This window comes from Grus americana, chromosome 15, assembly GCF_028858705.1.
Source record: "Grus americana isolate bGruAme1 chromosome 15, bGruAme1.mat, whole genome shotgun sequence".
In the NCBI taxonomy this organism is placed as follows: Eukaryota; Metazoa; Chordata; class Aves; order Gruiformes; family Gruidae; genus Grus; species Grus americana.
Window position 1 is genome coordinate 10,587,077 of NC_072866.1, and position 24,946 is coordinate 10,612,022.

Below are 24,946 nucleotides of genomic sequence, written 5' to 3' on the forward strand. Positions count from 1 at the left end.
CAGGCTGCATCTGTCCCCCTCCGAGCCACCCCCTGCGATGCACGGCTGGGCTGGGGGATGCGACCAACTGTGCTCAACATCCTCATGGTCCCAGGGGAGCCCTACCACCTTCCCAAAGCATAACACCACAAATACGCTTCTATGGCTAAAAACGGGGGTTTTTAGGTGCTATCAGAGACGCGGCAGCACAAATCTCATGGGAAGCCAGCAGGGTTCATGGTGCCTGAACACCCACCCCGCTCTCCCAGGGCGACTCGTCGTGCCCGGATGCTCGGGGGGCTAACCCTATTAATTTTCACCCCAGCCAGAGGCGCAGCTGCGGGAATGGCTTTGGCTGTAGGAGGCCAGCGGGAGATGCCGCCCCAGGGCGCCGTGCCGTGCTGGGCAGGCAGCCGAGCTCTTACCAGGTCGGCAGCCGCCTTGACGGCCTCCTGCAGCCCGTAGAGCTTCCCCGCCACCAGGAAAACCCCAGCGGTCCATACGGCACAGGCCTCGTGCAGCCAGTGCTCCTGCGTGTCGCCCGCCGGCTCCTGTGGCGGGGACTCAGCTTTGTGACATTCATGCCGCCGGGGCTTTTCGGCCGCCTCCTCGCCCTCTGTCCTCTCGTCACAGCAGTAGCAGCTCTGCAGCCTACGAAACATGCCCCGCGGGCTGGAGCGCAGCGCGCTCTGCTTGGCCGCCTCGGCGGCACCCTCTGGCCGCGCCGCCTTGCCGCCGGCACCGCAGCCGCCCTCTGTCCCTCGGGGCGCCCGCTCGGCCACGGCGGGCGGGATGGCGTCCTCGCCCGGTCCCTCTGCCCGTGCCTTCTCCTTCAGCCGTGACTTCTTCTTAGGCAGGCAGTCCTCGGGGTAGTAGGGCCCACAGAGGTCCCCCAGGTCCTTGTAGTTGGCAGGGTTGCGGCACAGGCAGCAGACCAGGCAGGCAGCACTCAGTGCCTTCGACACCACCGGCCCCATGTGCATGGTGGAGGAAGCGGGCAGGGCTGCCCGTGGTCGTGGCGCTGGCCCGGCCGGTCCCCGTTGCAGCCGTGCCTCCTCACCGGGCGAGTTGACGACGGTGCAGGCGGTGGTGAATTCGCCGTGCTGTTCCACGCGGACGTAGGGGACGAAGGGGGGGGCCCGGCTGTCCGCCCGCAGCCGCTTGCAGGAGATGTACTTGAGCCGGATCTCGGGCTCGGCAGGGTGCAGCATTGGGGCTTGCTGGGCCTGCCGTCGCCGCTTGCCGCGGCTCTTGCACCGCGCCGGGACCGCCTTGGCCTTGCCGTGAGCCAGCCGCTTCCGCTGCCGCTTGGAGTAGCCATTGTAGTTGGAGTGGTTGGCCCGTGGCTTTGGCCCCCGCGCCAGCCCGGCTGTGGGGCGTCCCTCGGGGGGTCCCTCGCCGCCCCCCGCCTCCTTCTCCTCAGTCTTTGGTTTCTTCCCCTCCCGTGGTACCTCCTCCCCGCCACCTGGGCCGGCCGCACGCTCCCGGGGCAGCGCCAGTGGTGGTGCGGGACCCAGGGGAACCTTGGCCATGCCCAGTGCTGCCACTTTGCCCTTGCGGTTCCTCTTCTTGGGCAGGAGCCCCAGGCTCTTGGCCGCCATGGCGGCGCTGGGCTGCACCCCCAGGGCCGGGGCACAGGCTTCACCCTGGCAGCCCTCGGTGGAGAGCTTCTTCCCACCACCCAGCTTCCCCTTCGGCGCTCGGCCATTGGGATTTCGGCAGAGCTGCTCGGCCGTCGGCGTGGCGGGCGCCTTCTGTGCTGCCACCGGCCTGGGCAGCCGTGTGTCGCCCGCCGCCGGGGCCACCCCGCCGTGCTTCACCACCCGCTCCCTCTCCGCCCCCGCAGTGCTCAGGGAGGTGCCATAGGCGACTGCCGTGGCCGCCGCCGTGGCTGCCGATTTGCAGGCGAATTTCTTCAGGTTGGGTGAGGTGATTTTCTGGACGATGGCCTCCAGCTTGAGGCCGCGGCCTTTGCGGGGAGGCAGCACTTTGGTCTTGGTGGCCTCCTGGAAGGCTGCCCGTGAGGTGATCTTAATGCAGACGTCGGGGGCCTCCTTTGGTGGGGGGGGCTTTGGGACGGCTTCGCCGGAGCTCTTGGGGGGCAGCTTGGCTTTCACCTTCTTGGCCACGGGCATCTTCTTGAAGAGACTGGGGGGGCCCTCCGGCTTCTCCTCCTTCACGCCGCCGCTGTTGCTCCGCAAGACCAGGTTCCTCTTCTTCGTAGGGATGGGGGAGATGAAGGTGGACTTCCTCTTTAGCGAGTGCAGGGGCCGCTCAGACATCTTGCCCCCCACGCCCGGCCCTGCTTTGGGCAGCTTCATCCGGGCGCCCACCTTGCCCTCCTTGTGGGGGCTGCCCGGGGCTGCCAGCTTGAAGGTGGGCGGAAGGTGGTTGTTGGAGATGAGCTTCTTGGGTGCCTTGCAGTTCTTCAGCCGGACATCGGCTGCTCGCTTGCCCCGCCGCCTCTTGGTGTAGAAAACCTCCTGCGTCTTCGTCCGGGAGCGCAGGATCATCGACCGCTGGTCCCTCTCCCCAGCCTCCACCGTGTCCCCCTCCGGCAGTGTCGGCCCTGCCGCCTCCTCTGCTGTCACCAAGCCAGGCACCAGGAGGGTGGCATCGCTGGCATTTTGGACCACCTTGGGGGCTGGCCGGCCGCTGCGCTTCCTGGCTTTGAAAGCCACCCGCTGCTTCACGCCACAGGTGGGTTTCTTCCCCAGCTTCTCCTGGTGCGCGGGGGCCTTCAGCCCCTCCAGCGGTGCCGGGGCACGGGGCTCGGCGAGGGCGGTGAAGGAGCGGGTGCACATGCGGGCTGGCAGACCCTCGGCTGGAAACCGGGGCGTTTGGCTGTGGGCATTCTTGCTTGGCATCTCTGCCTGGCCGTCTGGCCCCAGGCAGGCGCCGGCCATGCTGCCGGCTGCCGGCAAGTCACTGAAGGGGCTGGGCACGGTGCTGCCAGGGCCGTCCCCCTCCGGCAGCCGGCAGTGGACCCTCTTGTTGCGGAGGCTCTTGCCCCGTGAGACAGGCTCTGTCTTCCCCAGCGTGTTTTCAGGGGTGAGTTGCTGCTTCACTGCAATCGACAGGGCGGATTTGGCATCGGCCACCTCCGGGTGGGATGTCTCCCCTCCACTGCTCTCCTCCTCGGGCTGGATGTGGGGCAGGGAGGACTTGAACCAGCTCTTCACCTTGGTCTCCGTGCCCACAGCAGGGCCCAGCAGGATGACAGACTGGCCAGAGAGGCGCGCAGCGGGAGCCGAGCTCTCCTTTTCCATCGTGCTGACAGTCTCCTCGGCGGACACGGGTACCTCACTGGAGGACAGCACAGTGGGCATCTCTGGGGGCTTGGGTGGCAAGACATCATACGTGACCGACTTCTGCTCCGAGCCGGCCAGCTCGCACAGCGAGGAGTACTCCTCCGCCTCCAGGTCTGACTCCTTCAGCTCTGGTGAGGAGATGATGGGGATCTCACTGAAGTCCCCGGTCGAGCAGCAGTGCCGGGTGTCTTGCAGCCACCTCTCGCTGTCCGCCTTCGTGGCCTCATCATAGGTCAGTGTCTCCTCCTCTTCCTCCTCCATCGCCTGCTGGCCGAAGTCCCGGGCCGGCTCACTCTTGGCCGGCTGCTCACCATCACACAGATCCAAGCCGCAGGCATTTTTTTTCTCTTTGCAGGAGCCCACCAATTTGCTGGGGAACAAGCCCTTGGGGAGGTCGGTGGCCTGCAGACCTGAGCCCAGCTCCTTCCACCGCAGGCATGCCTCACCCAGGCTCTCCTCTGGCCACTCAAAGTTCTCCATGGCGTTCTCGGATCCCACCGAGTTGGCGGTGGTGTTCGAGTAGCAGCTGTAGCCGGTGGCTCCGGCACTCGACGTCGCCACTGGGATGCTGGGCTTGGAGTTGAAGGCCAGCGGGGCCGCGTCCTTCAGTGCATCCTTGGTCTCGGTGGCCGTGAACTCCACCTGGGGACCCTCGTACACCTCCTCGCCAAAGTCCTTCCCTGCGCTGGCTCCTGAAGCCTTGTCCAGCTTGAGGGGCTCAGTGAGCGTGCTGGAATCGCCCTGGCTGGGCCACGCACCCTTCACCATGGAGTCCAGACAGGGCCGGTGGTTCTCCAGCTGGAAGGGGGACTTGGTGGCCTCCTTGCTCAGCATGGGCGAGTTGGCCCAAGCTTTGTCTGCCTTCTCGCTGATGGCATCCTGCAGGACAATGATCTCGGAAGCCAGCTCCTCCTGGGACAGGGCGCTGAGGAGCAGCCGGGGACAGTCCCGTTCGTTGGTCACGTACTTGGTGAAGGTCTCCAGGGGCAGGCTGGCGTGGATGCTCTGGAAGGAGTCGTCCGATTTGGTGGACATGTCATCTGGAGAGGTCACAGAGCAGGTGGACACAGACTCGGGCTTTGCCTTGGAGTTGCTGTTGACACGGGCAGGGCTGCGGTTCTGGTTGCAGTACAGAAAATTCCTCTCCAGCTGGTCCTCTGACCCGCTGAGATAGTCGGCATCCTGTGTCTCGGCATGGACGGACTGGGGGGTGCTCAGTGAGTCGGACAGGGGGGTCCCCACCTGCTCTGCTGAGTAGGTGCTGCTCTCGGGGCTGCAGTGCTGCCCCTTGAGCTGCTCAGGAGTCCTCGCCGGCGTCTTGATGCCCTTTTTCTGGGGCACGGCCGCTTTGGAGAGTAGCAGCTGCTGGACGGTGTTGGAGATGTTCTCCACCTGGGAGGTGAGCGCCGTCAGGCTCTGCAGGCTCAGGTCAGACAGCAGGTTTTCAGGCAGCTTCTCTTTCTGCAAGTTTTTGCAGTTCCCAGATTGAGCGTCGGGGCTTGTCCCGTCGGTGGGAGAAGGGTTCAGCAGCGGCATGAAATGGCTGTGGTCGGCAATGCCGGACGGGAAGGCGCCGGCGCTCAGCGGCTGCTGGCTGTACTGAAAGTTCTCCAGGTTGGGCATCAGCGGGGAGGGAGTGGAGCTGTAGGACGGGGACCTGCCGACGGAGCGAGCTGGCGAGTGGCTGGCACTGGGGCTGAAGGTCTGGTAGTACTGCTCCGGTGTCCGGACGGGCGGCGCGTCACCCTGGCAGTAGGTTTGGCCCGGCTGGTTGTAATGTTGGTACTTGGCCAGGTTTTGATAGTGGAGGGTCTCCGGGGCGTGATGCCGCCCTTGCAAGGGCTGCGGTGGCTGCGGTGGCTGCGGCGGCTGCGGAGGCTGCGGCGGCGGCGGCTGCGGGGGCTGCGGCGGCGGCTGCGGGGGCTGCTCGTAGCCGATGCGGTTGGGCTGGTAGCCATGCAGGTTGGGCACGCGGGGGCCGGGGGCCAGGCTGGCGGCGCTGCCCAGGGGCCGCTCCAGCGGCGGCTGCCCCGAGGGCGCTGTGCAGCTCTTGTAGGAGTGTGCCGGCTGGCTGCCCCCCGGCACCGAGGAGTAGGTGGAGGAGGCGGGGAAGGACTGCGAGTGCTGCCCGAAGTGGGGGCTCTGCGAGAAGGGCATGGGCGAGGAGACGTCGTTCGGCAGCTTCTGCCGCTGCAGCTTGGGGTAGGGGAGTGTGGGCGGCGGCTGCTGCTGCTGCTGCTGCTGCTGCTGCTGTTGCTGCTGGAAATGAGTCCGGAAGGGCAGCGGGGCAGCCGCCGGTTCGTGGTATGCCCGCCCGCCCGCCAACGCCGCCGTCTTCTTCATCAGGCTGTCCTCATACTTGGCCACGCCGCCGGGCAGCGCCTGCGGCTGACCGCCCCATGCCTGCAAGCTCTCGTCCCCCGAATAACGGGCCGGATAGGGGCTGTTCTCCTGCACGGCGTAATTGGAAAAGGCCGGCCTGCCTTGCAGCTGCTGCCCCGCTAATTGCTTGTTTCCCCGGTGGTATTTCTCCACGGCGCTGTTCTCGTAGCCCGAGTACGGCAGTTGCTGCTGACTGTAGTACTCCTTCGCCACCAGCCTCTGCCGCTCGCAGTTCGGCCCTGCCTGACTTTGATGCCTGTAATTCTCCAGGCGTGATGTATCTTGTGAAGTCGGCTGGTAGCTCTGCTGGTTGCCATGGAAACCACACCTTTCTCGAAAGGACTGCATGGCGCGGGCTCGTTATCTGCGAAGAGAGAGAGGCGAGAATTCAAATGAAGCATCGCCACCGCGGCAGGCCGGGGAGCGCGGCCACGCAAGGAGAGGGGCAGCGCCGCGTGCGCCGCGGGGGCATCGCCTCGCCCGCCGTGGCGTCACCCCGCTGGCGCTGCGTCTCCTCGCTGGTGCCCTGGAGCACAGCACCTGGCAATTCATCGCCTCGCATCGCCCTGCATCGCCTTGCATCACCCTGCAATGCATTTCTTTGCATCGCCTTGCTCTGCATCGCCTCACGTTGCCCCGCATCGCATTGCCCTGCATCATGTCATCTTGCATTGCATCACCCTGCATCATATCACCTTGCATTGCATCGCCCTGCATCGCATCGTATCACATCACCTTGCATTGCGTTGCATCGCTCTGCATCACATCACCTTGCATCGCACCGCCCTGTATTGCCCTAGATCGCAGCAGCTGGCTTTGCATCACCTCGCATCACTCTGCATCGCATCGTGTCGCCCCACATCACATCCTTGGCGTTGCGTCACCTTACCTTGCATTGTCTTGCATCATCCTCTATCATATCTCCTCGCATCGCTCCACGCTGCATCGCCCCGCTTCGCAGCACAGTGCCCATGAGCTGGGGGGTAGCTGGGGTCCGGCTGCCTCCTCCCTGCCTGCAGCTTGCCCAGCCAGCCCTCCCGACCCCGCTGCTGGGAGCCTTCCTCATCTCTGCTGCCCACCCCAGCTTTGCATGGCAAACCGACCCCCTCCCTGCCTCACCTGCGTGGCGCGCTGACCCCCTGCACCGTGTTGGGGTCCCCCAGCCCCAGTGCTCTGCGTTCCACACACCCACTGCCCCTTAGCTCTGCAAATCACTTTACCCCTCTCCTTGCACGCCCCCCCGCCCAGGGACGCCAGGATCCTGCGAGACCCTCCAAACACCCTGCTTATCACAATTCTTTTTAATTATTGGGCTAATTACTGGAAGCAGCAGCATGGAGGACCAGAACCGCAAGCTCTGCTGCAAAAAAAGTCATTTGAACTTGCTGGCTCTGCCTGTCTCTGCCTGCTGCTGCCTCCCGCAGCCCCCCCGGCCCAGCCAATCCTCCCTGCCCCGGCGCGATACCATCTGGAAGCTGTCTGCTCCCGCCAGCAGACGTCTATTAGTCGAGTGCCTCGCCATCGTCATTAAACCTCCCCATTTCCTCGCCCTGCTTGCGTTAGGTGCGGGGAAGCACCTGGGTCACCGGTTTGATCTTGGAGGCAGCTGAGCGGCTTGCAGGGGCTAATGAAGGGCTCGGTGGTGGTGGTGGGGGGATGCATCCTGCCCATCCCCAGCACCAACGAATTGGAGGTGCTGTGGGGGATGTGAGCCTGTTTCGGCAGCAGCCTGGGATTTGGGAGCCCAGATTTGGGCAGCTCCAAGGGTCTGCAGCTGCCCAGAGGCTTCCCTGGCACTGCTCCCTCAATGCCATGCCATAGCGGTGGCCCCGGTGCAGCCCGTGAGGTCCCCTCTGCCTTCATTAAGGTGATGAGCGTAACAAGGGGAGGGACAGGGTGCTGGTGATGTCTGACACCCAGATCCGAGCCCAGCCCTGCTCCCCAGCACACCTCCCCGCGGTGCCAGCCGTGCCGGGCAGCCTCGAGCTGCAGGGGGATGCGTGTGTGTCCCCACCGCCTTGTGCCACCATCACAACGTGCCAAACGGCGCGTGGCTCCGCATGGTCCCTTTGTTGGCAGCTCTGCTGTAGCCACAGAAATCGCACCGCTGGTTTGATCGTTCCCAGCTTGGCCCCCCTTTCCTCGCAGCGCCCTGTGGACACCAGTAACGTCTCAGCACCTTTTCAGGGTCTATGTGCACACATGGGGCTTTATTTAGTTATATTTCCAAAACCGCCAACAGCTCAGGGATGCACCGATTGCACGGTGCCCTCCAGCACCACTGGAGCTGGGCTCGGTGCCACCCACGCCAGCCTGTCCCCCCCATCCCCTTTTTCGGATGCTTTCTATGTCGCTTCCCTGTATTGCAGCTGCATCTCACAGGCTGCACGGGCAACTGGATGCGGTTAAAGCCTAAATCCCAGGGAAAAGACGGGTCAATTAAAAATCCAGCGAGGCCGGCGTGAAAGCCCCTACCACGGTGCGGGTGCGGTGCTGTCCTGTCCTGCGCCGGGGCTGCCGGAACAAAGGCAGGAAAATCAAAGCCAGACCTCTGGGGCAGCCCCGGGTGGCGGTGAGAAAATTAAAGGGAGAAAAGGGCCCCTCACGCTCCACGTGGAAGCAGGTTTGAAAAATTAAATCGGCTCAAGAAGACCCTGGGCTGGTGCTTTAAAGGGAGCTTTTTCCCCCCCTTTCTTTTTTATTATTGCTATTAATTAATTATTGTTACTTTTTCAAACAGCTCTGACAATGCCAGGCTGAGCAAAAGCGCCTGGTGCACCGACACGCAGACGAGGGGATGCACAGAGGGAGCACGTGTGTGGGGTGTGCACGCGTGCGGGGTGTGCATGCATACAGGGTTTGCACGCTTGCAGGATGTGCATGCCCACAGGGCGTGCAGCGCTGTGCGAACAAGCAGGGTGTGCCCACGTGTGGGTGGGAGGAAGCCCCCCGGCAGGATCAGGCCATGGGGACAGCCAGCCTCGGCTACGTCCCAGTGCCTGGCAAGGCCTGGGGCTCATCCTGCACCCCTGGGCGTCTTCTTACAGGGGTCACAGCATGCGGGGCTGGGCGAGACCCGCCGGGCAGGAGATGTGGCTGGGGCTGCCCATTGCTTCCCCGTCGCAGAGGAGCAGAAATCCCACGCCGAGCAAGGCGCCTTGCCCAGAACCACGGCCCTGTCTCCCTGCAGGCCACCCAGGCACCAGGATCTGCCGGGAGCGGGATGCTGCCGACGACACACTCATCACCAGCAGCACCCGGACCTGTCGGCAGAGCCGGAGGCCAGCTCTGCCCTCGGCTCTGCCGCAGCTTTGCCGGAGAAGGGCCGTAACAGATGTTGCTGCCTGATGTAGGCTGTTTCCGAGCAAACGCTTTAATGGCATCAAATCAAGCTGTCGACAGCAGCAAGGTTACGGCCCTTCCCGGGAGGGGGAGGCGGCTGCGGCCCCGGGGCCCTGCACGCTTGCTCCCCCCGCCACGTCCCTGCCAGACGCGCTCCCCCAGCCCCGAAGAAGTTTCCAGCCCGGCTCCCGCTGCCCCTGCGATGGCAATCGATACGGGGCGGCTGGCGCACGGCTGCAGCCACCACGGGTGCAGCCAGGGCGCCCGGCCCAGGAAGGGGCATCCATGGGCGGAGGAAAGGACTTGGGGCCATCACAGTGCCCAGGGCCAGCGCGATCCTGTCCCCGCAGTCCAAGGAGCCGCTACAGCCACCCCGGAGCATCCTGTCCCCTGGGTCCCCAGGGATGCACGGACAGTCCAGTCTGCCCCACAGTTGCCAGCACAGCCCCGGCGTCACCGTTTGGGGACACGTAGGATCTGCTGCACCTTCCAGAGCCGGTGCGTGACCCGGGGGCCATGCTGTGGTGCACGAGGCCATGCTGCAGCGAATGGGGCTGATGTGGTGCACGGGGCCGACGCGGTGCACAGAGCTGCTCTGGTGCACGGGGCTGACGTGGCGCGCGGGGCTGATGCGGTGCACACGGCTGATGCCGGGAGCCGAGCCAGGGCACCGTGCGGCGCTGCCAGGCCAGCGCAGCCCTGCCGCTGCAGATGCCCGCCCGCGCGGCGGCTCGCAGCCTGCCTGCTGCTCGGAAGGATTTGTGCTGCATGGCTGGGTTTGGTGTTATTTTCCTCCCCCCTCCATCCCACCTTCCTTCCCTGCCTTCTCCCCTTTCCTCCCCCTTCCCCTTGGCTGGCAGGGACATGGCAGGGCTGGATCCGGAGCCTTCTGAAGGCAGCCCAGGACTTTCCGTGACAGGGGACCCTCGGTAAGCACCCAAGACCCCCGACACCTCGGCCATGGGGACGGCGGGCATCCCCCGGCCCCGCGCACCCCGGCCTCACTTCCCAGCTGCTGCTCATCCCGCGGGGCCTGATCCAGGGCCCCCAGCCCTGCTGCTCCTCCGGCTGCTCCCTCGCCTTTGCTGCTGCGCCATCAGCAAGGACTCAACGACTAAAAATAGCAGCGCGCTCTCGCAGGGGGATGCTTCGCCATCGGAGCGGTGCTGGCACCGCGGAACCCCGCTCCCCCATCACCCCTGCACCAACACACCCCTCAGCCCTCGCCTCCCACCCAGGGGTGCAGCCCCACACAGCAAGGCGGCATCGGTGGGGCGGTGAAGGGATGGACCCCCCCCCCCCCAGCCCCCTTGGTGGCTCTCCGGGAGGGGAATAAGAGCCTATCAAGGAGCGTCAGCCCTGGATTTGTTTAATTGTGAGCTGGTGGAGTTTAAAGAAACCCTTTCTGGCCGGCTGCCACACCGCAAACTGCTCCAGAGAATTTGATTATTAAGGGAGGAGAGAAAAGGGGAGTGGGGGGGAGCCTGGGGGTGGGGGTGTGTGGGACAGCCCAGGAAAGGGCATCCTGCCCCGGGAGCTGGGAAGGAGAGGAACTGGGGGGGGTGGACAGACAGACAGACAGACGGACGGACCCCCCGGCAGAGCAGAGGGACCCGCAGGGCTCGCCCGGGGCAGGGTCAAACCCTCCAGGTGGGTGCGGAGCTGCTGCCGTCCGTCTGTCCCTGCACCCTGCGGTGCCAGGCACTGGGAGATGGCACCCAGCTCGGAGGGGCCAGGGGACCCCCTTGGGTGCACCCGCTGTCAATGCACCCCCCCCCCCCCCCCAATGCACCCTGTAATGCTCCCTGTTAATGCACCATCTCTCCAGTGACCCCCTTTAATACACCCTCCCTCCAATGAACCTCTGTTAATGCACTGTCCCCCCAATAAACCCCTTTAATGCACTCTCTGTCCAACGCACCCCAATAATGCTCCCTCCCCCAATGAACCCCTTCAGTGCATCCCCTTTCCAATGCATCCTCTTGCCAGTGACCCCCTTTAATGCACCCTCCCTCCAATAAACCCCTTTAATACATCCTCTCTCCAGTGCACCCCGATTAAAACACCCTCTCCCCAATCCCCCCTCCATCACCACCACCATTTCCCACAACACCAACTCTCCATCCCAGTGCAATAACTGGGATGGGGGGATGATACCCACAGGGCAGATCCCAGCCCCCTGCTTCTCCCCATCACCGTGTCCATGTCCCCGCCCCCCCCCCCCCGTCTTTCGGCGCTCAGCCGACCGGAGCAGCTGTTCCCTGCACACTTCACTTGCCCGCAGATGATGATAAATGGAGCTGGGGCTGCGCCGCCCATTGCGCGGGGGTGGGCGGATGTGGGTAGCGAGGAGGAGGAGGGATGGGGTCCCCATCTCCTGCAGCCCCCCCAAATCATGTTGCTCCTCCCAGACAGCTGTCTGGGAATTCCCTGGGCAGGTTCCCCCCTCCTCTAAACACCCCCCCCGGAGCACGGGGAACCTGCCCAGGGAATTCCCATTGCAATGGGGTGCATCCCCATCAACAGCTCAGTGCCCCATTTAGGGGGCACAGTCCTTCATCCCTGACACACACCGCCCCCCCCCAGCTCTGCTCCTCCCCAGCGAGGAATTTTACTCAGGAAAAAAAAAAAACAAACCATCGCCTGCGAACCGCACTCATGACTCAACGTTTCTGCTGGCCCCGGTTTCTCCGTCGCTTGCCAGGGGAAGCCCGTGGCCTCCCCAACCTCATCCCCTCACATGGAAATCCGGCTCATCCGCCAGCTCCATCCTCTCTCCCTTTGGTTTTTCCTGATTTATTTTGGAGGGGGGGCGGGGGGTTTGAGTCCTTGATGTCAGGGCTGGGAGGTCAGCAGAGGGTTGGACTGGGGAGGATGGGGGAGGCTTTGAGAGTTGGAGCAAGTTGGTGTGTTCCTTCTTGCTGCTGGAAAATGCCAGCTGGCAAGGAAGGATTTGAAAAGGCAAGGAGGGGGGAAGAAAAAGAAAAAAAAAAAGAAAAAAAGAAAAGGGAAAAAAGGGAAAGAAAAAGAAAAAAAAGGAAGAAGAGAAAGAAGGGGAAAACTGAAAAAATATAAGAAAGAAAAAAAAGAGAAAAAAAAAAAAAGAGAAAAAAAAAAAAGGCTGGAGGCTCACAGCAAAGCAGATGCTCAGCCTGAGCCTTCCTGGGCAAAATCCCTCTCCGGCGGGGAAGTGCGCTCCAGAGCAAAATTCATTGCCGGACGTAACATGGAGGGAGGGCGCAGCGTGTTCTCACTCCCCAGCAAGGGGATGGACATCAACCTTGAGGTGCTGGCGGGGAGAGGAAAACAAGCCCGTCACGAGGCTGGAAATACGGCTGAGGTTAAGGAGGGACCTGGCTCTCCCAGCCTCCGCACCTAAATCCGGCTGCAGACCCGCCTGCAGCTGCTGGCGGCAGGGACAGGCAAAAGGAGCCTGCGCCGGGGGCACCGATGGGCACAACCGCGGCCGTGGGGCGGCCGCTCGCCGCCACGGTGACCTTCAGCCAACTCTCCAGCCTCAAAGCGAGCAAGTGGAGCGGTGCTGGTGCGAGGCAACAGCCTGGCCAGATCTTGGCACGCTCCTGTTTTTCTTCTTTATTCATTTTCTGCTTGACGGGTTGGGATCCTTCTTCCTTCCTCCCTTCCTTCCTCCCTTCCTGCTTTTGGCCTGACTCACTCCAATAATAATTAACCATTCCAATCATTATTGCAACCACTAATATTAAACCCCCTCCCTCTCCCATAGCCTGTTTTGCCCCCCTGCCTCAGTTTCCCCTTGAAGCCAGAAAGAAACCACATCCCTGTAAGGAAAGGGGCGGGGAGCAGAGCAGCCGGAGCGATGCCGGCAATCACCCCCGGTGATGAAACACCGCTCTGCGGCTCTCCGGATACGGCCTGTCGGCCGTGCCGCCCAGGGCCGATGCTGGCTGATTGCTTGCAATATTTCGTGTGCCGCTCGTATGCAAATCGCCGGCGAGACCCTCCCCGCGGAGCAGCCTCCCAACCGCTCGCTCATTGGCACGGCCGCCGGACGAGCTGTTTCGCTGAAACTATATAAACAAGATGCTGTTTCATTACCAGAGGGAAGTGGGTGCTGGATCCCCGAGGCGCTGCCGGACCCTCCCTTGCATGGGGCTGCCCCACGGCATCCTCCCCGGTGATGCTAAGGCCCCGTGGGGCTCACGCCGCTTGCAACGAAGCTAAAAGCAAATAAAAGCTCTCCCAAGGATGGGAGAGCAAATGGATCCTCATCCTGGACCTGGAGCCGCTCTGCACGTGGCTGTCTCATGAGCCGTCTGCTCACGGATGTAGCAAGCAGATGCAGTTGAACACGCGAGGGTGCGCTCCCTAGGGAACGTGATGGGGATGCCCTCGGGCCCGGCAAAACCGCATCAAACCTGGCAGCAGGACCTGGGCACCTGCCCAGCACCGCAGCTTGGAGCCATCCTGCACCCCGCATGGGCAACCCGGCTGGGATGGGACTGCTCTCCAGCTGTGCCTCAGTTTCCTCACCTCTGGGGTGGTCCAGGTTTGTGTGTGGTGTTGGGGCTCCCGTCCCCAGCCAGCACCGCCGGGCTGGGAATTGCCGGACTGGGATCACGGGGACGGAGCAGGCTCGTGCCCCAACCCTGTGCCCGGGTCCCGGACCTCCGCCCCCAGCGTGTGTCTCCATCCCCAGCAGGACTGGAGGCCCCAGAGGGTGACGGGTGGCCATCACCCCCAGGACATTTCCAGCTCTGCCCAACACGCCATGGGGTCCATCCCCTCTGGCTTTGGTGGGTTGGGCTCTGCCCCGGTCGCAGCCAGTTTTTCTAGAGGGAAAACTCTGCACATGTGGCAGCCGAAACCAGGAGGCACTTGGTTGCTGCGGGACGGCCGCTAACAGCCACGGACGGATCCTGGCACCGGGCTGCACCGTGTCCCCCTCCCATGCTCCCGCCCCCTCTCTGGGAGGTGATGGGGCTTTGCCACCGCTGCCCCCCGCCCACGCCATGTCCGTTCCCTGCTGGCGGGGAGATTTATGTCCATGCTTCAAATGAGCATCATTAAATATCACTGGTGGTCCCAGTCCCATTGTGGAGACCCATCACTGGGGGCTGGCGGTTACAGGGGGCATTGCCCCGACCCCCCTTTGCCTTCCCGTGGGCCGGTTTCATGCCACCTCCCTGTCTTTGCTTTTGGGGCAGCCGCTCCGCCATGCCGAATCGCACCGCCCAAGCCAGAGACCCAACCATCACCAGCTCCCCACCGCCGGCACGGCAAACCCCCCACCCCAGTCACGAGCACCCCACAGATGCTGTGCTTCGACATCTGCCTGCAGACAGGTCTGTCCGCTGGAGACGAATTCGGCTGCGCCGCTGCCGGGCTCTGCCCTCTAAGTCATCTCCCGCCAGCAGCAGACAGCTCGGTAATGAAGCGTAATGCTCCGACACTCCCCTGAGTGACAGTGGCCAGCACCGGCTGCGTCCCGGCGGCTCGGCACGGCCTCCCCTGCCTGCCGGGGGCAGAAAGAGAGGGGGAAAAATGAGCAGCCCAGCCCCTTGCCAGGAGCGGGGCCGGGGGCTGCGGAGTGGCACGTCTCCCCAGCCGGCACGGTGGGAGCCGGTACCCCCGGCTGGACCTCTGCTAGGGGATGCTGAGCAGGAATCCCATGGAAAAAAAAAAAATAGAATAAAAGGGGGTTGAAAAAAATAAATCGAGGTTTGATGTCGTGTGATAAATTATTTTGGTATTACACATTCTCCATCTCCAAATCCCAAAGACAAATACTGGGGCAGGTGAACAGGGGAAACAGATTTCCAAAGGCCTTCTCCTGGTTCCCGGTTATTGATTCTGTCAATCACTGCGGGCGCCATCCCAACCCTCTGCACCCCACAAAATCTGCCTGTTCCTTTTGTTCCTGCTGAAAAAAACGGGGGGGGGGGGAGGGAGGGAAGGGGAGAGGAATTTGGGGCAGGGAACTTCCAAAAGGGATGATTAAGGAGTTAATCTGCCTGAAATAGATAAGGAGCTTAGAGCTGCTGGTATTTGACTGTCCAAGTTTGGATTCAGCGTGTCTTAAACACTGGCTGGAATGTACTTAGATATGACCAAAGTACATGTCCCCGCGAGGAATTACCAGGTTGCCAATTAGATTTGCTTCCCAGATTCACTCAAACCTTCACAAGCTTCTTCAGAGCAGGAAAATTGCTGCCTGTCCCTGGGGAGGCGGTGGAGCAGCCGCTGCCGCCCAGCCCCGCAGCCGGCGCAGCAGAGATCCCGGCGGCGCGCGGGCAGACGCTGGGATTTGCGGGAAGGCGGCACAGCCGGGGCGATGGTGAGGCGGGGATGCCCCGTGCCAGGGCGTGGAGGGACCGGGCACGGTCTGGCAGACGCTGCTAGGGGGGGTTTGGGTGGTTTTGGGTGGTTGGGGATGCGGGCGTGAGCCTCGCTGCGGTCACGGCTCAGCACCAAGGATGCTGCTGTGCTGGCGGGGCTCTCACCGGACCAGGCTCGGCATCCTCTCGCCTCTGACCAGGCTCCTGGTGCTGCCGTGCAGCCAAATCCAACCCGAACTACCCCAACCTGGCTCCACCTGAGCCAGCGGCAGCCAGAGCCATCCTGGCCTCTGGGCCGGGGGCACGACACGGAGCCGAGCCGCGATGCCACACTGGGAAGACAAACAAGCACCGTCGGCAAATGCCAGGCTCCTGGTCCCCAGGGGCACCCGGCACACCACGAGCTCACCGCGAGCCCGATGCTCGGAGCAGCACGACCCACTGCCCACGCCGGGGCGGGGGTCACCACCCGGGGGGCACAACTACAACCAGCACCGGGGCAAAGCAGTGGTAGAAAAGCAAACACCATCCCCTGCAAAAACATCTCTCTATCCATTTATTTTAACTACTCCATTCCTATCCTCATTATTTACGGCGCTCCATAACGTGACGGTGAAAGTACAGAAGTCTGGGGGGAGTTACATGACTGTCACAGAGGTAGGACCACAATGAGGGACCCCCACCCCCAGCTCCCGCACCCCAAAATGTGGGTGCCGAGCTCCTTTCCTATCCCAGCAGCACGGCTGGGGTGTGCTCACTAAATCCGAGCTGGGTTTCTCTGCTGGCATCCCAATCCCGCGGAAAGGCATCAGGACTGGCAGCGCATCTCACCGGACCGGTCTCGGCATCGCCGGAGCGGCGGCGGCGGCATGATGGAAAGTTGCTGGAACATCAGCTTCGGATGCCGAGTCCTGGTTACAGTTGCTATGTGAAACATTCAGAGGTGGAATTTACTGTCACAGTTAATAATAGATGAAGGTTTTAGAATTTTTGATGCTTTACATTTTAAGCCGTTTGATTTATAATGTTTCAGAAAAGGAGGGGAGAGAGGGGGGAAAAAGGCAGGAACCGAATGGCAGCGTGTGGTAAACACACCGAGCGGGGAGGCGGGCAGAGGGCTCCATCCCTCCCCCTGCCCACGCCGGGGACATGGGCAAGACCCCCTGCCACGGCCATCAGGACAGGCTCTCCCTGCCAAGCACAGGGACCAGGGAGCATCCCTGTGGAAAACCGGGACGCGACTGAGACTGAGCCCCTCAATCACCCGATCGCGCTTCATTTTTCCTCTTTTTTCCTTAAATTGCTGCATCTCTTCTCATTCTGCCTGCGCACCCCCGCCAGTGTTTTTATTCCGGCGGGTTGCTGGGTTATTTACTTGCTGGCGCTCCTCTCCCCTCTTGCAGGTGTATTTCAAGTAGGCTCCTTAAATAGCAGCGAGCCGTGCGCCCGTGGTGGTGCGCGCTGGGTCGTGCTGATTAGCAACACGCTGCCAAAAAAAAGAAGGGTCTTAATTCCCCACCGAGCTGCCGCTGTGTTTGCACAAAGAGGCGCCGATGCCCTGGCACGTGGGGATGCTGCGGCCGGATCCGGGGGGGCTGGTGCTGCCATGTCCGCTCCACGCCTCAGCTCTCCTTCCTGAAAGCAACAGCCAGCGCAGGCGCCGGCACCGTGTGAGGGACCTCGGTGTCCTTCAGCGTCCCTTGGTGTTCCTCAATGTCCCTTGATGGGCTCCAAAGCCACCCAACGCTTGGGTTGGTTGCAGCTCCGGCACCTTGTTCCAGCTTCTCCCAAACCCTGGAGCATCCCAACATCCCAAAGGTGTGTGACCAGGAGGATTTAATCCTAGCTCAGCGGGGCTTTGGGTCAGGCATAAGGTGGGGGGAGCAGAGGGGGACCCTACATCTCTGCTACCAGCGCTGGGCATGGAGCAATGTCTTAATAAAACTATGGGGGGCTGGATGAGAGGGGTTCTCCCCTCTGCTCCCCCAAACAAGAGAGGTGCTGTGGCACAGAGGGCAGGAGCTGCGTTGTGATGCCGTCAGGAGGACTTGAAGCGGGGAGGACGAGGGGGCTGGAGCCAGGGTGATGGAGCTCCAACTCCCGGAGACATCCCAGCCCCAAACAGCTCCGTGGCTCCTGCCAAGGCCCCGAGCAGACACCGGGGCTGCCAGACCCCGAGAGGTGGCTGGGATGGCACCCTTCGGCCCCTCCGGAGCCCCCAGCTCCCCCCCAGGACTGGGGATTCCAGGGGGTCCCAGGCTGAGCTGCCCCGTGATGTCTCAATCAGGGCTTGTGCGTCGCCCCATTTACATACGCACAGCCCGGCTGGAGCCGAGCGTGATTTCTTTATAAAGCTGCTTTGACACAGGGGGTAGCTCCCCTTAATGAGGAGGGTTATTCCACAAAGATCCGTTACTAATGGGCTCGGGGGCAGGCAGCACCCGTGTGCAGATGCCTGCTGCCAAAACCAGTGCCACGATGCGCCCGGCGCTCCCCCATCCTCAGGGTCCCCACCAGATTTGCTGCAACAGCTGAGCCGGTGCTGGCAACCTCCAGCTTGGTGGACTCCCACCCAGGTCCCGGCAAGATCCCAATGTCCTCCTGTCTCTGCCGGCTGCCTCTCTGCGATATAAACCACTTGCAGGTCTGAAACCTCAACCACACGGCACATCTTGGCATGGAAACCATTCCACCTTTCCCAAAAAGCAGCTCCAGGAAGGGAGATTGAGGCCAGTGTGGCTCCAGTGTTCCCCAGTACCCATCGCTACCCATGAGGTTCCTGCTTGAAACACCAAACCCCTGGATGTCCCCAACTGTGCGGGTACCCGCTCTCCACCGCAGCTCTGACCGAAGACACCGCTCCTGCCAGGCAGAGGCTCAGCCGCCGCCGTGGCTGCCAGCGATCAGCCCCTCATTACCAGAACCATCTTATTAAAAAAACATAAAAGGGCTTTAAAACCCAGGACTCCCCCAAGAGCGAGTCCCTCCCTGCAGAGCCCTGACAAATTCGGTGCACCAGTTCAGCCCTGCCACTCCCCCCGCCCGGCACCCCCCGGGGACCCCCGTTAGCGGCGGGTGCCTCGTTAGCCAGCACCGTGCCGGCGATTGGCTGAAATTTGTTTGCGGCATCAAGCGGCTCTGCCCCAGACACCTTCTCATACGACCGGAGGCGCAGTACGTCCCAGGGCACTGTCACAATATATTAAGACGCGGTGCTAAAAATAAGCAACGGCAAAAATAAGCAAGGAAATCACAGTCCCTGCCTGCCCCTGCCGGCCTCGCGCGGGCAGAGCCCCCGCTGCCGCACGTGGGCTGGGGAAGCACAGCAGGAAAGAGAGGATTTTGTTGGGTTTTATTAAAACGACACGTTTTCCCCTTCTCTCTGCCCCATCTCCAGCCTCACCGAGGAGCGAGCCCCACAGTGACACACAGGACTTGGTGACAAATCATCTTGGGGGGGGAACTGAACCACACGCCTGTGGTTTGGGGTAACAGCAGACCCCTCGCTCACCTCGTGCAGCCCGGGACGGGCTCTGCTCCCTGCCGGGGCCGTCCCCAGGGCTGCTGAGCCAGGAGCCACAGGTGCAGCGCCACGTGCCCGGCTGCGGTTTGCCGTCGAAGGATGGATGGATTTTGGCCAGCCCTGTGCGAGATGCAATGCCCAGGCTGGTGTCCTGTGGCCATCCCTGTCCCGGCAGCTCCCCAGCGGGGTACCCATCTGCAAACACCCCATGTTCCCCGCTCACTGCTACCCAGGCACGTGAGCACCGGCGCGGCACAGCCCACGGGATGGGAGCTGTGAGCATCTCCCCCCCCGGGGACGCGTTTTGCACCAGAGCACCCATGGAGGGAGCAGACGCAGGCAAGAGGCTGCCCACACCCATCCCACTGCCTGCACCCATCCTGCTGCCTGCACCCCGTGGGGTCCCAATCATCCGTGCCGCGTCCTGCGGGGACGTCGGAGGGACCAGAGGGGACACAGCCCCTGCCATCTCTGGGAGATGAAAGGGCAGCTCCAGGCTGGGGGATGGCTCCGTGCCTCTAGCTGAAGGCGTGCGGCCGCCCTGCTGCCTCGGCTGCGGCTGGAACGAATGCATGCACATACCTCTGCCCCGGCACGGGTGTTTGCTCTTCTCTTCCGCGGCTGTGATTGATTAAAGGATCAGGGACATCTGAGAATGGAGGCAGCAGCGGCAGCAGCAGAAGCAGCTCCCTTTGGACTTGGAGAGCTTCCTTGCCTGCTGCTTGCTGCTGCCGTTGCCTGTCAGGCAGCTTTTAATCAAGGTTTGCTTATATCTGCAAAGGCCTTTCCCAGAGGGATGAAGGGAGGAAAAGAGGGGGGGAGAGTATATTAACATGCCAGCCACCCTCCCTCTCCCTCTCCTTTGTTTATGGAGAGGGTCAGTGCTTGGAAACGGCTGGCAGGGACGGGGAAAGGCGCTTTGGGGGTGCTGGGGGTGCCGGTGCTACGGTGAGGCTCTCGGCGGGTCCGGGTACTGTGGCCGTGGGTAGGAAAGGCATCACCACCCAGCTGGGATGTGCTCCGCAATGGCAACGGCGTGCGGAGGGAGCAGGACCTGGTGGCCAGGGCTCGGTGGCTTCTTCTGGGTGGTTCTGGACACGTGGCACATCCCCACGGGTGCTGCGGTGGGCATGGCAGGGATGCAGGGACCAACCCGGACACCCCCGAATCACAATCTCAGCCCAGAGAGACCAACGCCATCCGTACGCCGAGACCGGCATCGTGCACACACCGAGACTGGCCAGGCGGGGGGAACCCCGGCCCCTCCATCCCTCGCAGGGTCAGGGTCTCCCGTCCTACAGCAGCCCCGGGGCCACATCCCCCACGACGCTGGGATTTCGGCACGGCACAGCCAGGCTGGGAGCAGCCCCGGCAGCACCCACCACACCACCGTCGCCCGCTGCAGCCGCCACCAGAGCCCGTGCACGCCCATGCAAGCGGCGCAGGAGGACGGGTGGCCCCAGCCCTGCATCCCCCCATCGAGCGATGTGTCTGCTTCTGCTGCCATTCGTGCGCATCACTTAGGCTCTCCATGTTATCTTATTGCTCAGCTAATGACCTGCTAAAAGTATTATGTGAAAAACCGCACTCTTAGCCAGCCATTAAACTGGTTAGGACCAGCGGGTCATGCTTTATTGCTTTAATAACTGAGTTTATGAAAGGTCGTCTCATAACTGATAACATGCATAATTTTTGTAACTTAATTAATGCTGCTAATATACTGGAGTCTCCATCAGCTGCTGTTGCAACTGATGTGCAGTTTGCATCCAGAGCGGGGCCAGGTAGCGTATCCCGGGCCGGGCTCTGCCCCACCATCCTTGCCAGGCGGCACCCATGGTGGGAGCAGGGGTCGAATCCATGCCGAAACCCTGCCGTGCCGCTTTTCTGCATTGGAGCATCCCGTTTGGAAATGCTCCAGCTGGGAAGGGGATTGCTGTGAGTGGGCAGAGGGGAACAGGGCCAGAGCTCAGCTCCCAGCCCGACGAGGCTGCAGAGAAGTGATTTCTTTGCTTCCCCTGTGCCCAGCCCGTGCAGCAGCGTGGGACCTGCAATCAGGGGGAGTTTTGCCTGGGGAAGAACCAAAAGCCTCTGTGGGATGGGAATTGCTCCAGCAATCCCATACATCCCCTCCTGGAGTTAAAACCGAGCAGAGGAGCTTTGCTCTGAGTGGGGATTTGGGGCTGTGCCCCAGGAGGGTTTCCCCTGGGAGCCCCAGGACTGACCCTGCTCCTCCGGGCGATGCTGGGGCAGCCGGGCTGGCACAGGGCAGGCTCCCGGGTGCTGCACATCAATCGCGGCCCCGCAGAGGTAAATGTCACAGAGCCGGCTGCCTTTATTCCCAGCACTGTATTTTTTAAGGACAACCTCCTTGACAAGAACACATTTTTCTCATTAAAGGGAGGAAAAAAAAAAAAAAAAGCAGCAAATAACTTCTCCCCATCAGCCCCAGCGCACACCTGGGGGGCTGAGTGTCTGCGGGGGGAGACGGCAACTGGAGGCATTTTCCAGGCAGCAAAACCGGGCCCTTCCCTTGTAAAAAAAAAATGTAAATAGGAGCCCAGGTGCATGCGGTGTGCAAGTCCCTGATATGCTGCCACCAGCAAATCTGGTGAGCTGCGAATCCCCGGCACCGCACATCCAGCGCTGCAAATCCGAGCTGCTCCAGTCGCCTGCTTAGTTTTGCAAATTCTTTCCTGCTGGCTGAGAAAAGCCAATATGTCTGCTGCTCCCGCTCCAGCGCAATAATTGTTCAGCGCTGGTTATCATCCTGCCAGAAAGGCACGAGCTACCGCTGGGGCACTCTGCTTGCTGTAAATGCAGCTAGATGATTTCCTAGCAAATGCAAGTTTTCCAAGGAAGTGGGTGGAATCTGCTTGTCTCTGATTAGACAGCTTGGGTTTTTGTTTTCCTGGTGCTTTAGAGAGAGAGAAAGAAAAAAAAAAAAAGGCATAAAATATGTGGCTTTCCATCCCCTCTGCCCTGAAACACAGGCTCGCACGCATCCCGGCGATGGTCCCCCTGGGACACGCAGCTTTGCCCACACTCTGAGCAATGATCCTGTGGAATGAGGCTATGATCTTTCATCAATCATTGCTGAGCGCTTCTCCCTCCCGCGCCCGCTCTCCGGGCCGTGCCCGCTCCGAGCGTACGGCCCCACAGCTCCATTTTCCCTCCTCACCTCCAAAAATCAAAGGGTGCAGCGTCGGCCCCCCAGTGCCCATGAGGTCAGGACTCTGCTCGGGGCCGGGGGGGCACAGGGCAGCACCTCTGCCCCCCTCCCATCTCGGCACGACCGAAGGATGCTTGGCAGGGGACGTGGGATGCCGGGGAGCCCTTCCGCAAGGAGAGGCTTGCAGGACTGCTGCTGGCGGCCAGGGTGAATCCCGAATCCCAGGGCAGCAATCCAGGCTAACCAGGATGCTGCAAGGGAGGTGGGATCAGGACAAGCCCTGAGGCTGCAGAGAGGCAGGTCTGCCTCCCTGCCCTTGCCAGGGGAGGAAAAATGACTTGAAATTAAGATTTCCTGATGTTTGGGGGCTTGGAGACCTTGACACCCCCTGCGTCCATCTGGCTCTTCCCCTCTCGCGGCGGCTGGCTCCCGCGTCCCCGTCTATCCGTGAATACCAATTATGGTTTAGGAGAATGTATATCTGAGATGTGCAAATACAAAAGGCAGGAAATAAAAGTCATCTCTTACTGAAGAGGAGAGGTAACCATGACTACCTGGGACCTCATTTAAAACTGTGCCGGCCGCAGGCTAAAAGGCAACGCTTCCTATTGTTACACACGTTTACGGAAAGCTTTGAAAACCCGTTTCCCCCCCCCAAAACCAGCTGGGAAGTAAGAATGAAAACGAGAATTGGAGGGGGGGGAGGATGTAGAAGATATTTATTGGTGTTTGCGGGCTGGTTTTGCGTCCCTCCTGCGCGAAAACAGCCGGCGAGCTGAAACTTCAAATGAGCAACTCGGAGGGAGACGGAGTGCCGGCGGCTGCGGCATCGTGGCTCCGGCGCCACGTGGCAGCCAGCCGGGAGCCCGTGCAGCAAAGGCAGAGCTACGGCTCAAGCGCTCAGAGAAAGAGATGCACTCCAGAGGAAAGCGGGGAGCAAGCAAAACTGCGAAGGGCTACCAGTGCCGCAAGCACCGCTGGGATGTGCCGGGGGCTTGGGGGGAGCTGGGAGGAGATGGTGGCTCTTGGTGCCGGCCCCAGCCGTGCTGCACCGTTGCTGGCACCCAGGCACGCTTTGCCCGCCAGCACAGCCCATGGTCGGTGGAATCTCGGGGTGCCCTGGGCAGCTGGGGCTTGCCGAGCTCTCACGTGCCATGGCTGGTGTTTGCATGCCGGATCCTGCACCCTGCACGAGGGATGCCGGGGGGTTGGGGGATGACTGGGAAGCACCGGCTGCCCAGCTGAACCTTTTCACCAGCCGGGTCTGCAGCGCTGGTGCAGAGTCGGGGGACGCTGGCTCGCTGCCCTCGGCCACCTGCAAAGACACCCAGTTGCTGCATAACCGCAACCTGCCCCATCCACATCAAAGACCGGGAAAGCTGTCCTCCCACCACCAGCCTAGCCGGGGAGAGCAGCCAGTGCGGGGCAGGAGGGGAGCAGCCGCTCCAGCGCATCCGGGCCCTTTGGGAGGTGCCAGCGGTTCCCAGCTGGGTGACATGAGGTCCCTGCTCCAGCCTTACCCCGTCCGATGCAAGCAGCAGGTGATGAAGATTCGCCTCCCTGCACGCCTGGATTTGCTCCCTGTGCCCAAAGGAGGGATCAGGGCCGGATGGCGCCGTGCCGATTCCCCACCAGGACAAAGCCAATTCCCCGTTGGACTAAACCCCTGCGATGAGCGATGTGATGGGTGGGACGATGGGAGGACCAGCAGCTCTCGTCCTCGTCATCGGGCTGCTGGGAACGGGGAACCCTCACCACCTCACCGGTGTAGAACCGGGCAGGAGGGCGCAGGGGGAGGCGCAGCAGTGGGGCCTGATCCAGATCCCTCTGCGCCTTGTCCATCGCACCCTCCCAAATCCCCATCCTACGGGGGTCACAAAGTGCCCTCCCGGCATGGCAGGGGCTAGGGAAGGGCCCTGCGGGTCTGGGTGCCCCGGCGCTGCCCCAGCCCGGCTCGCTGGCACACTCGGCCAGCGGGAACCACCTCGGTGCGCCTCGAAACCAGACGCTGCTTGCGCAGGGAGCCGCGTTCGGCGTGCGGCGCCAGGTGGCATCGGCTGTGGTTGCAGCCGAACATGGTGCTCGCCTTCAGCCCCGGCATCCCCGGACACCTGCCGTGAGCTCCTGCGGGAAATCTCTCCGCTGTCCGCTGCCGGCATGGCCGTGGGCCCTCCGTGCCCCCCTGCCAGTGCACCGGACCCACACCTAGGACCACACAACGGGGCTGCGGGCAGGAGCCCAAGCCAGGAATTATGGTCTGTACAAAAGACAATGACAGTGAATCTTGTTACTGGCTTTTCAGCAAACGTAATTCCTTTTTATTAGAAAATTAAAGGGTATGAAAAGCTTTCCAAGGCTGAAGAGCTGAAATGTGCTTTCATAAAATATGCGGCGTCTGATAAAACGGATTTGCTTGTCTGCCTGCCCTGGCCCCCTCCCCCTCCTGGTTATTATTCCTACCGGCAAGGTGATGCCTTTTGCCAAAACACCAGTCCCGACGTGGCCGGCTCTCGCCTGCGAAGACCCTTGGGGACCAGTGCTGCTCCCCAGCACCCCGGCCATCCGGCCGTGAGGCACCATGCAGCTTGCATCTACTTATGGGTGGGTTTTTTTAGCTAAGTAAAACTCTGAGGGGCAGCTTTTCCCCTCCAGGGTTGCAGGTGAGGGCTGATGACGATCCAAACCATCACCCCAAACCCAGCCAATGAAGATGCAGCAGTTGCAGGCAGGAGGAAAGGTGAAGCCAGGCAATGGCAGACAGAAAGCGATGGATTCTCCCCAGCCATTGCACAAACAACAACGATTAAAAACCTCCCAGGGAGCCCCCTCCTGAAGAGAAAGCTGTGCCACCCTCCCGTGCGCCGGCACTGAGCTGCGTGTGAGAGGTACCGAGGGCCTGCGAGTTGCCAGCATCAGGCAGCGA

General features: G+C 62.0%; 1 protein-coding gene across 3 annotated transcripts in view; it reads right to left on the reverse strand.

Moving 5' to 3' along the window:
* Positions 1–24,946, reverse strand: part of RAI1 (retinoic acid induced 1) — a 76,694-nt gene that overhangs the window by 3,705 nt on the left and 48,043 nt on the right. For all 3 annotated transcript variants that reach the window (XM_054843710.1, XM_054843708.1, XM_054843709.1), the window contains one exon: positions 405–6,036. In XM_054843710.1, coding sequence (XP_054699685.1) covers positions 405–6,020 — 5,616 coding nt within the window. In that variant the 5' untranslated portion in view covers positions 6,021–6,036. The remainder of the gene's footprint in view (positions 1–404; positions 6,037–24,946) is intronic.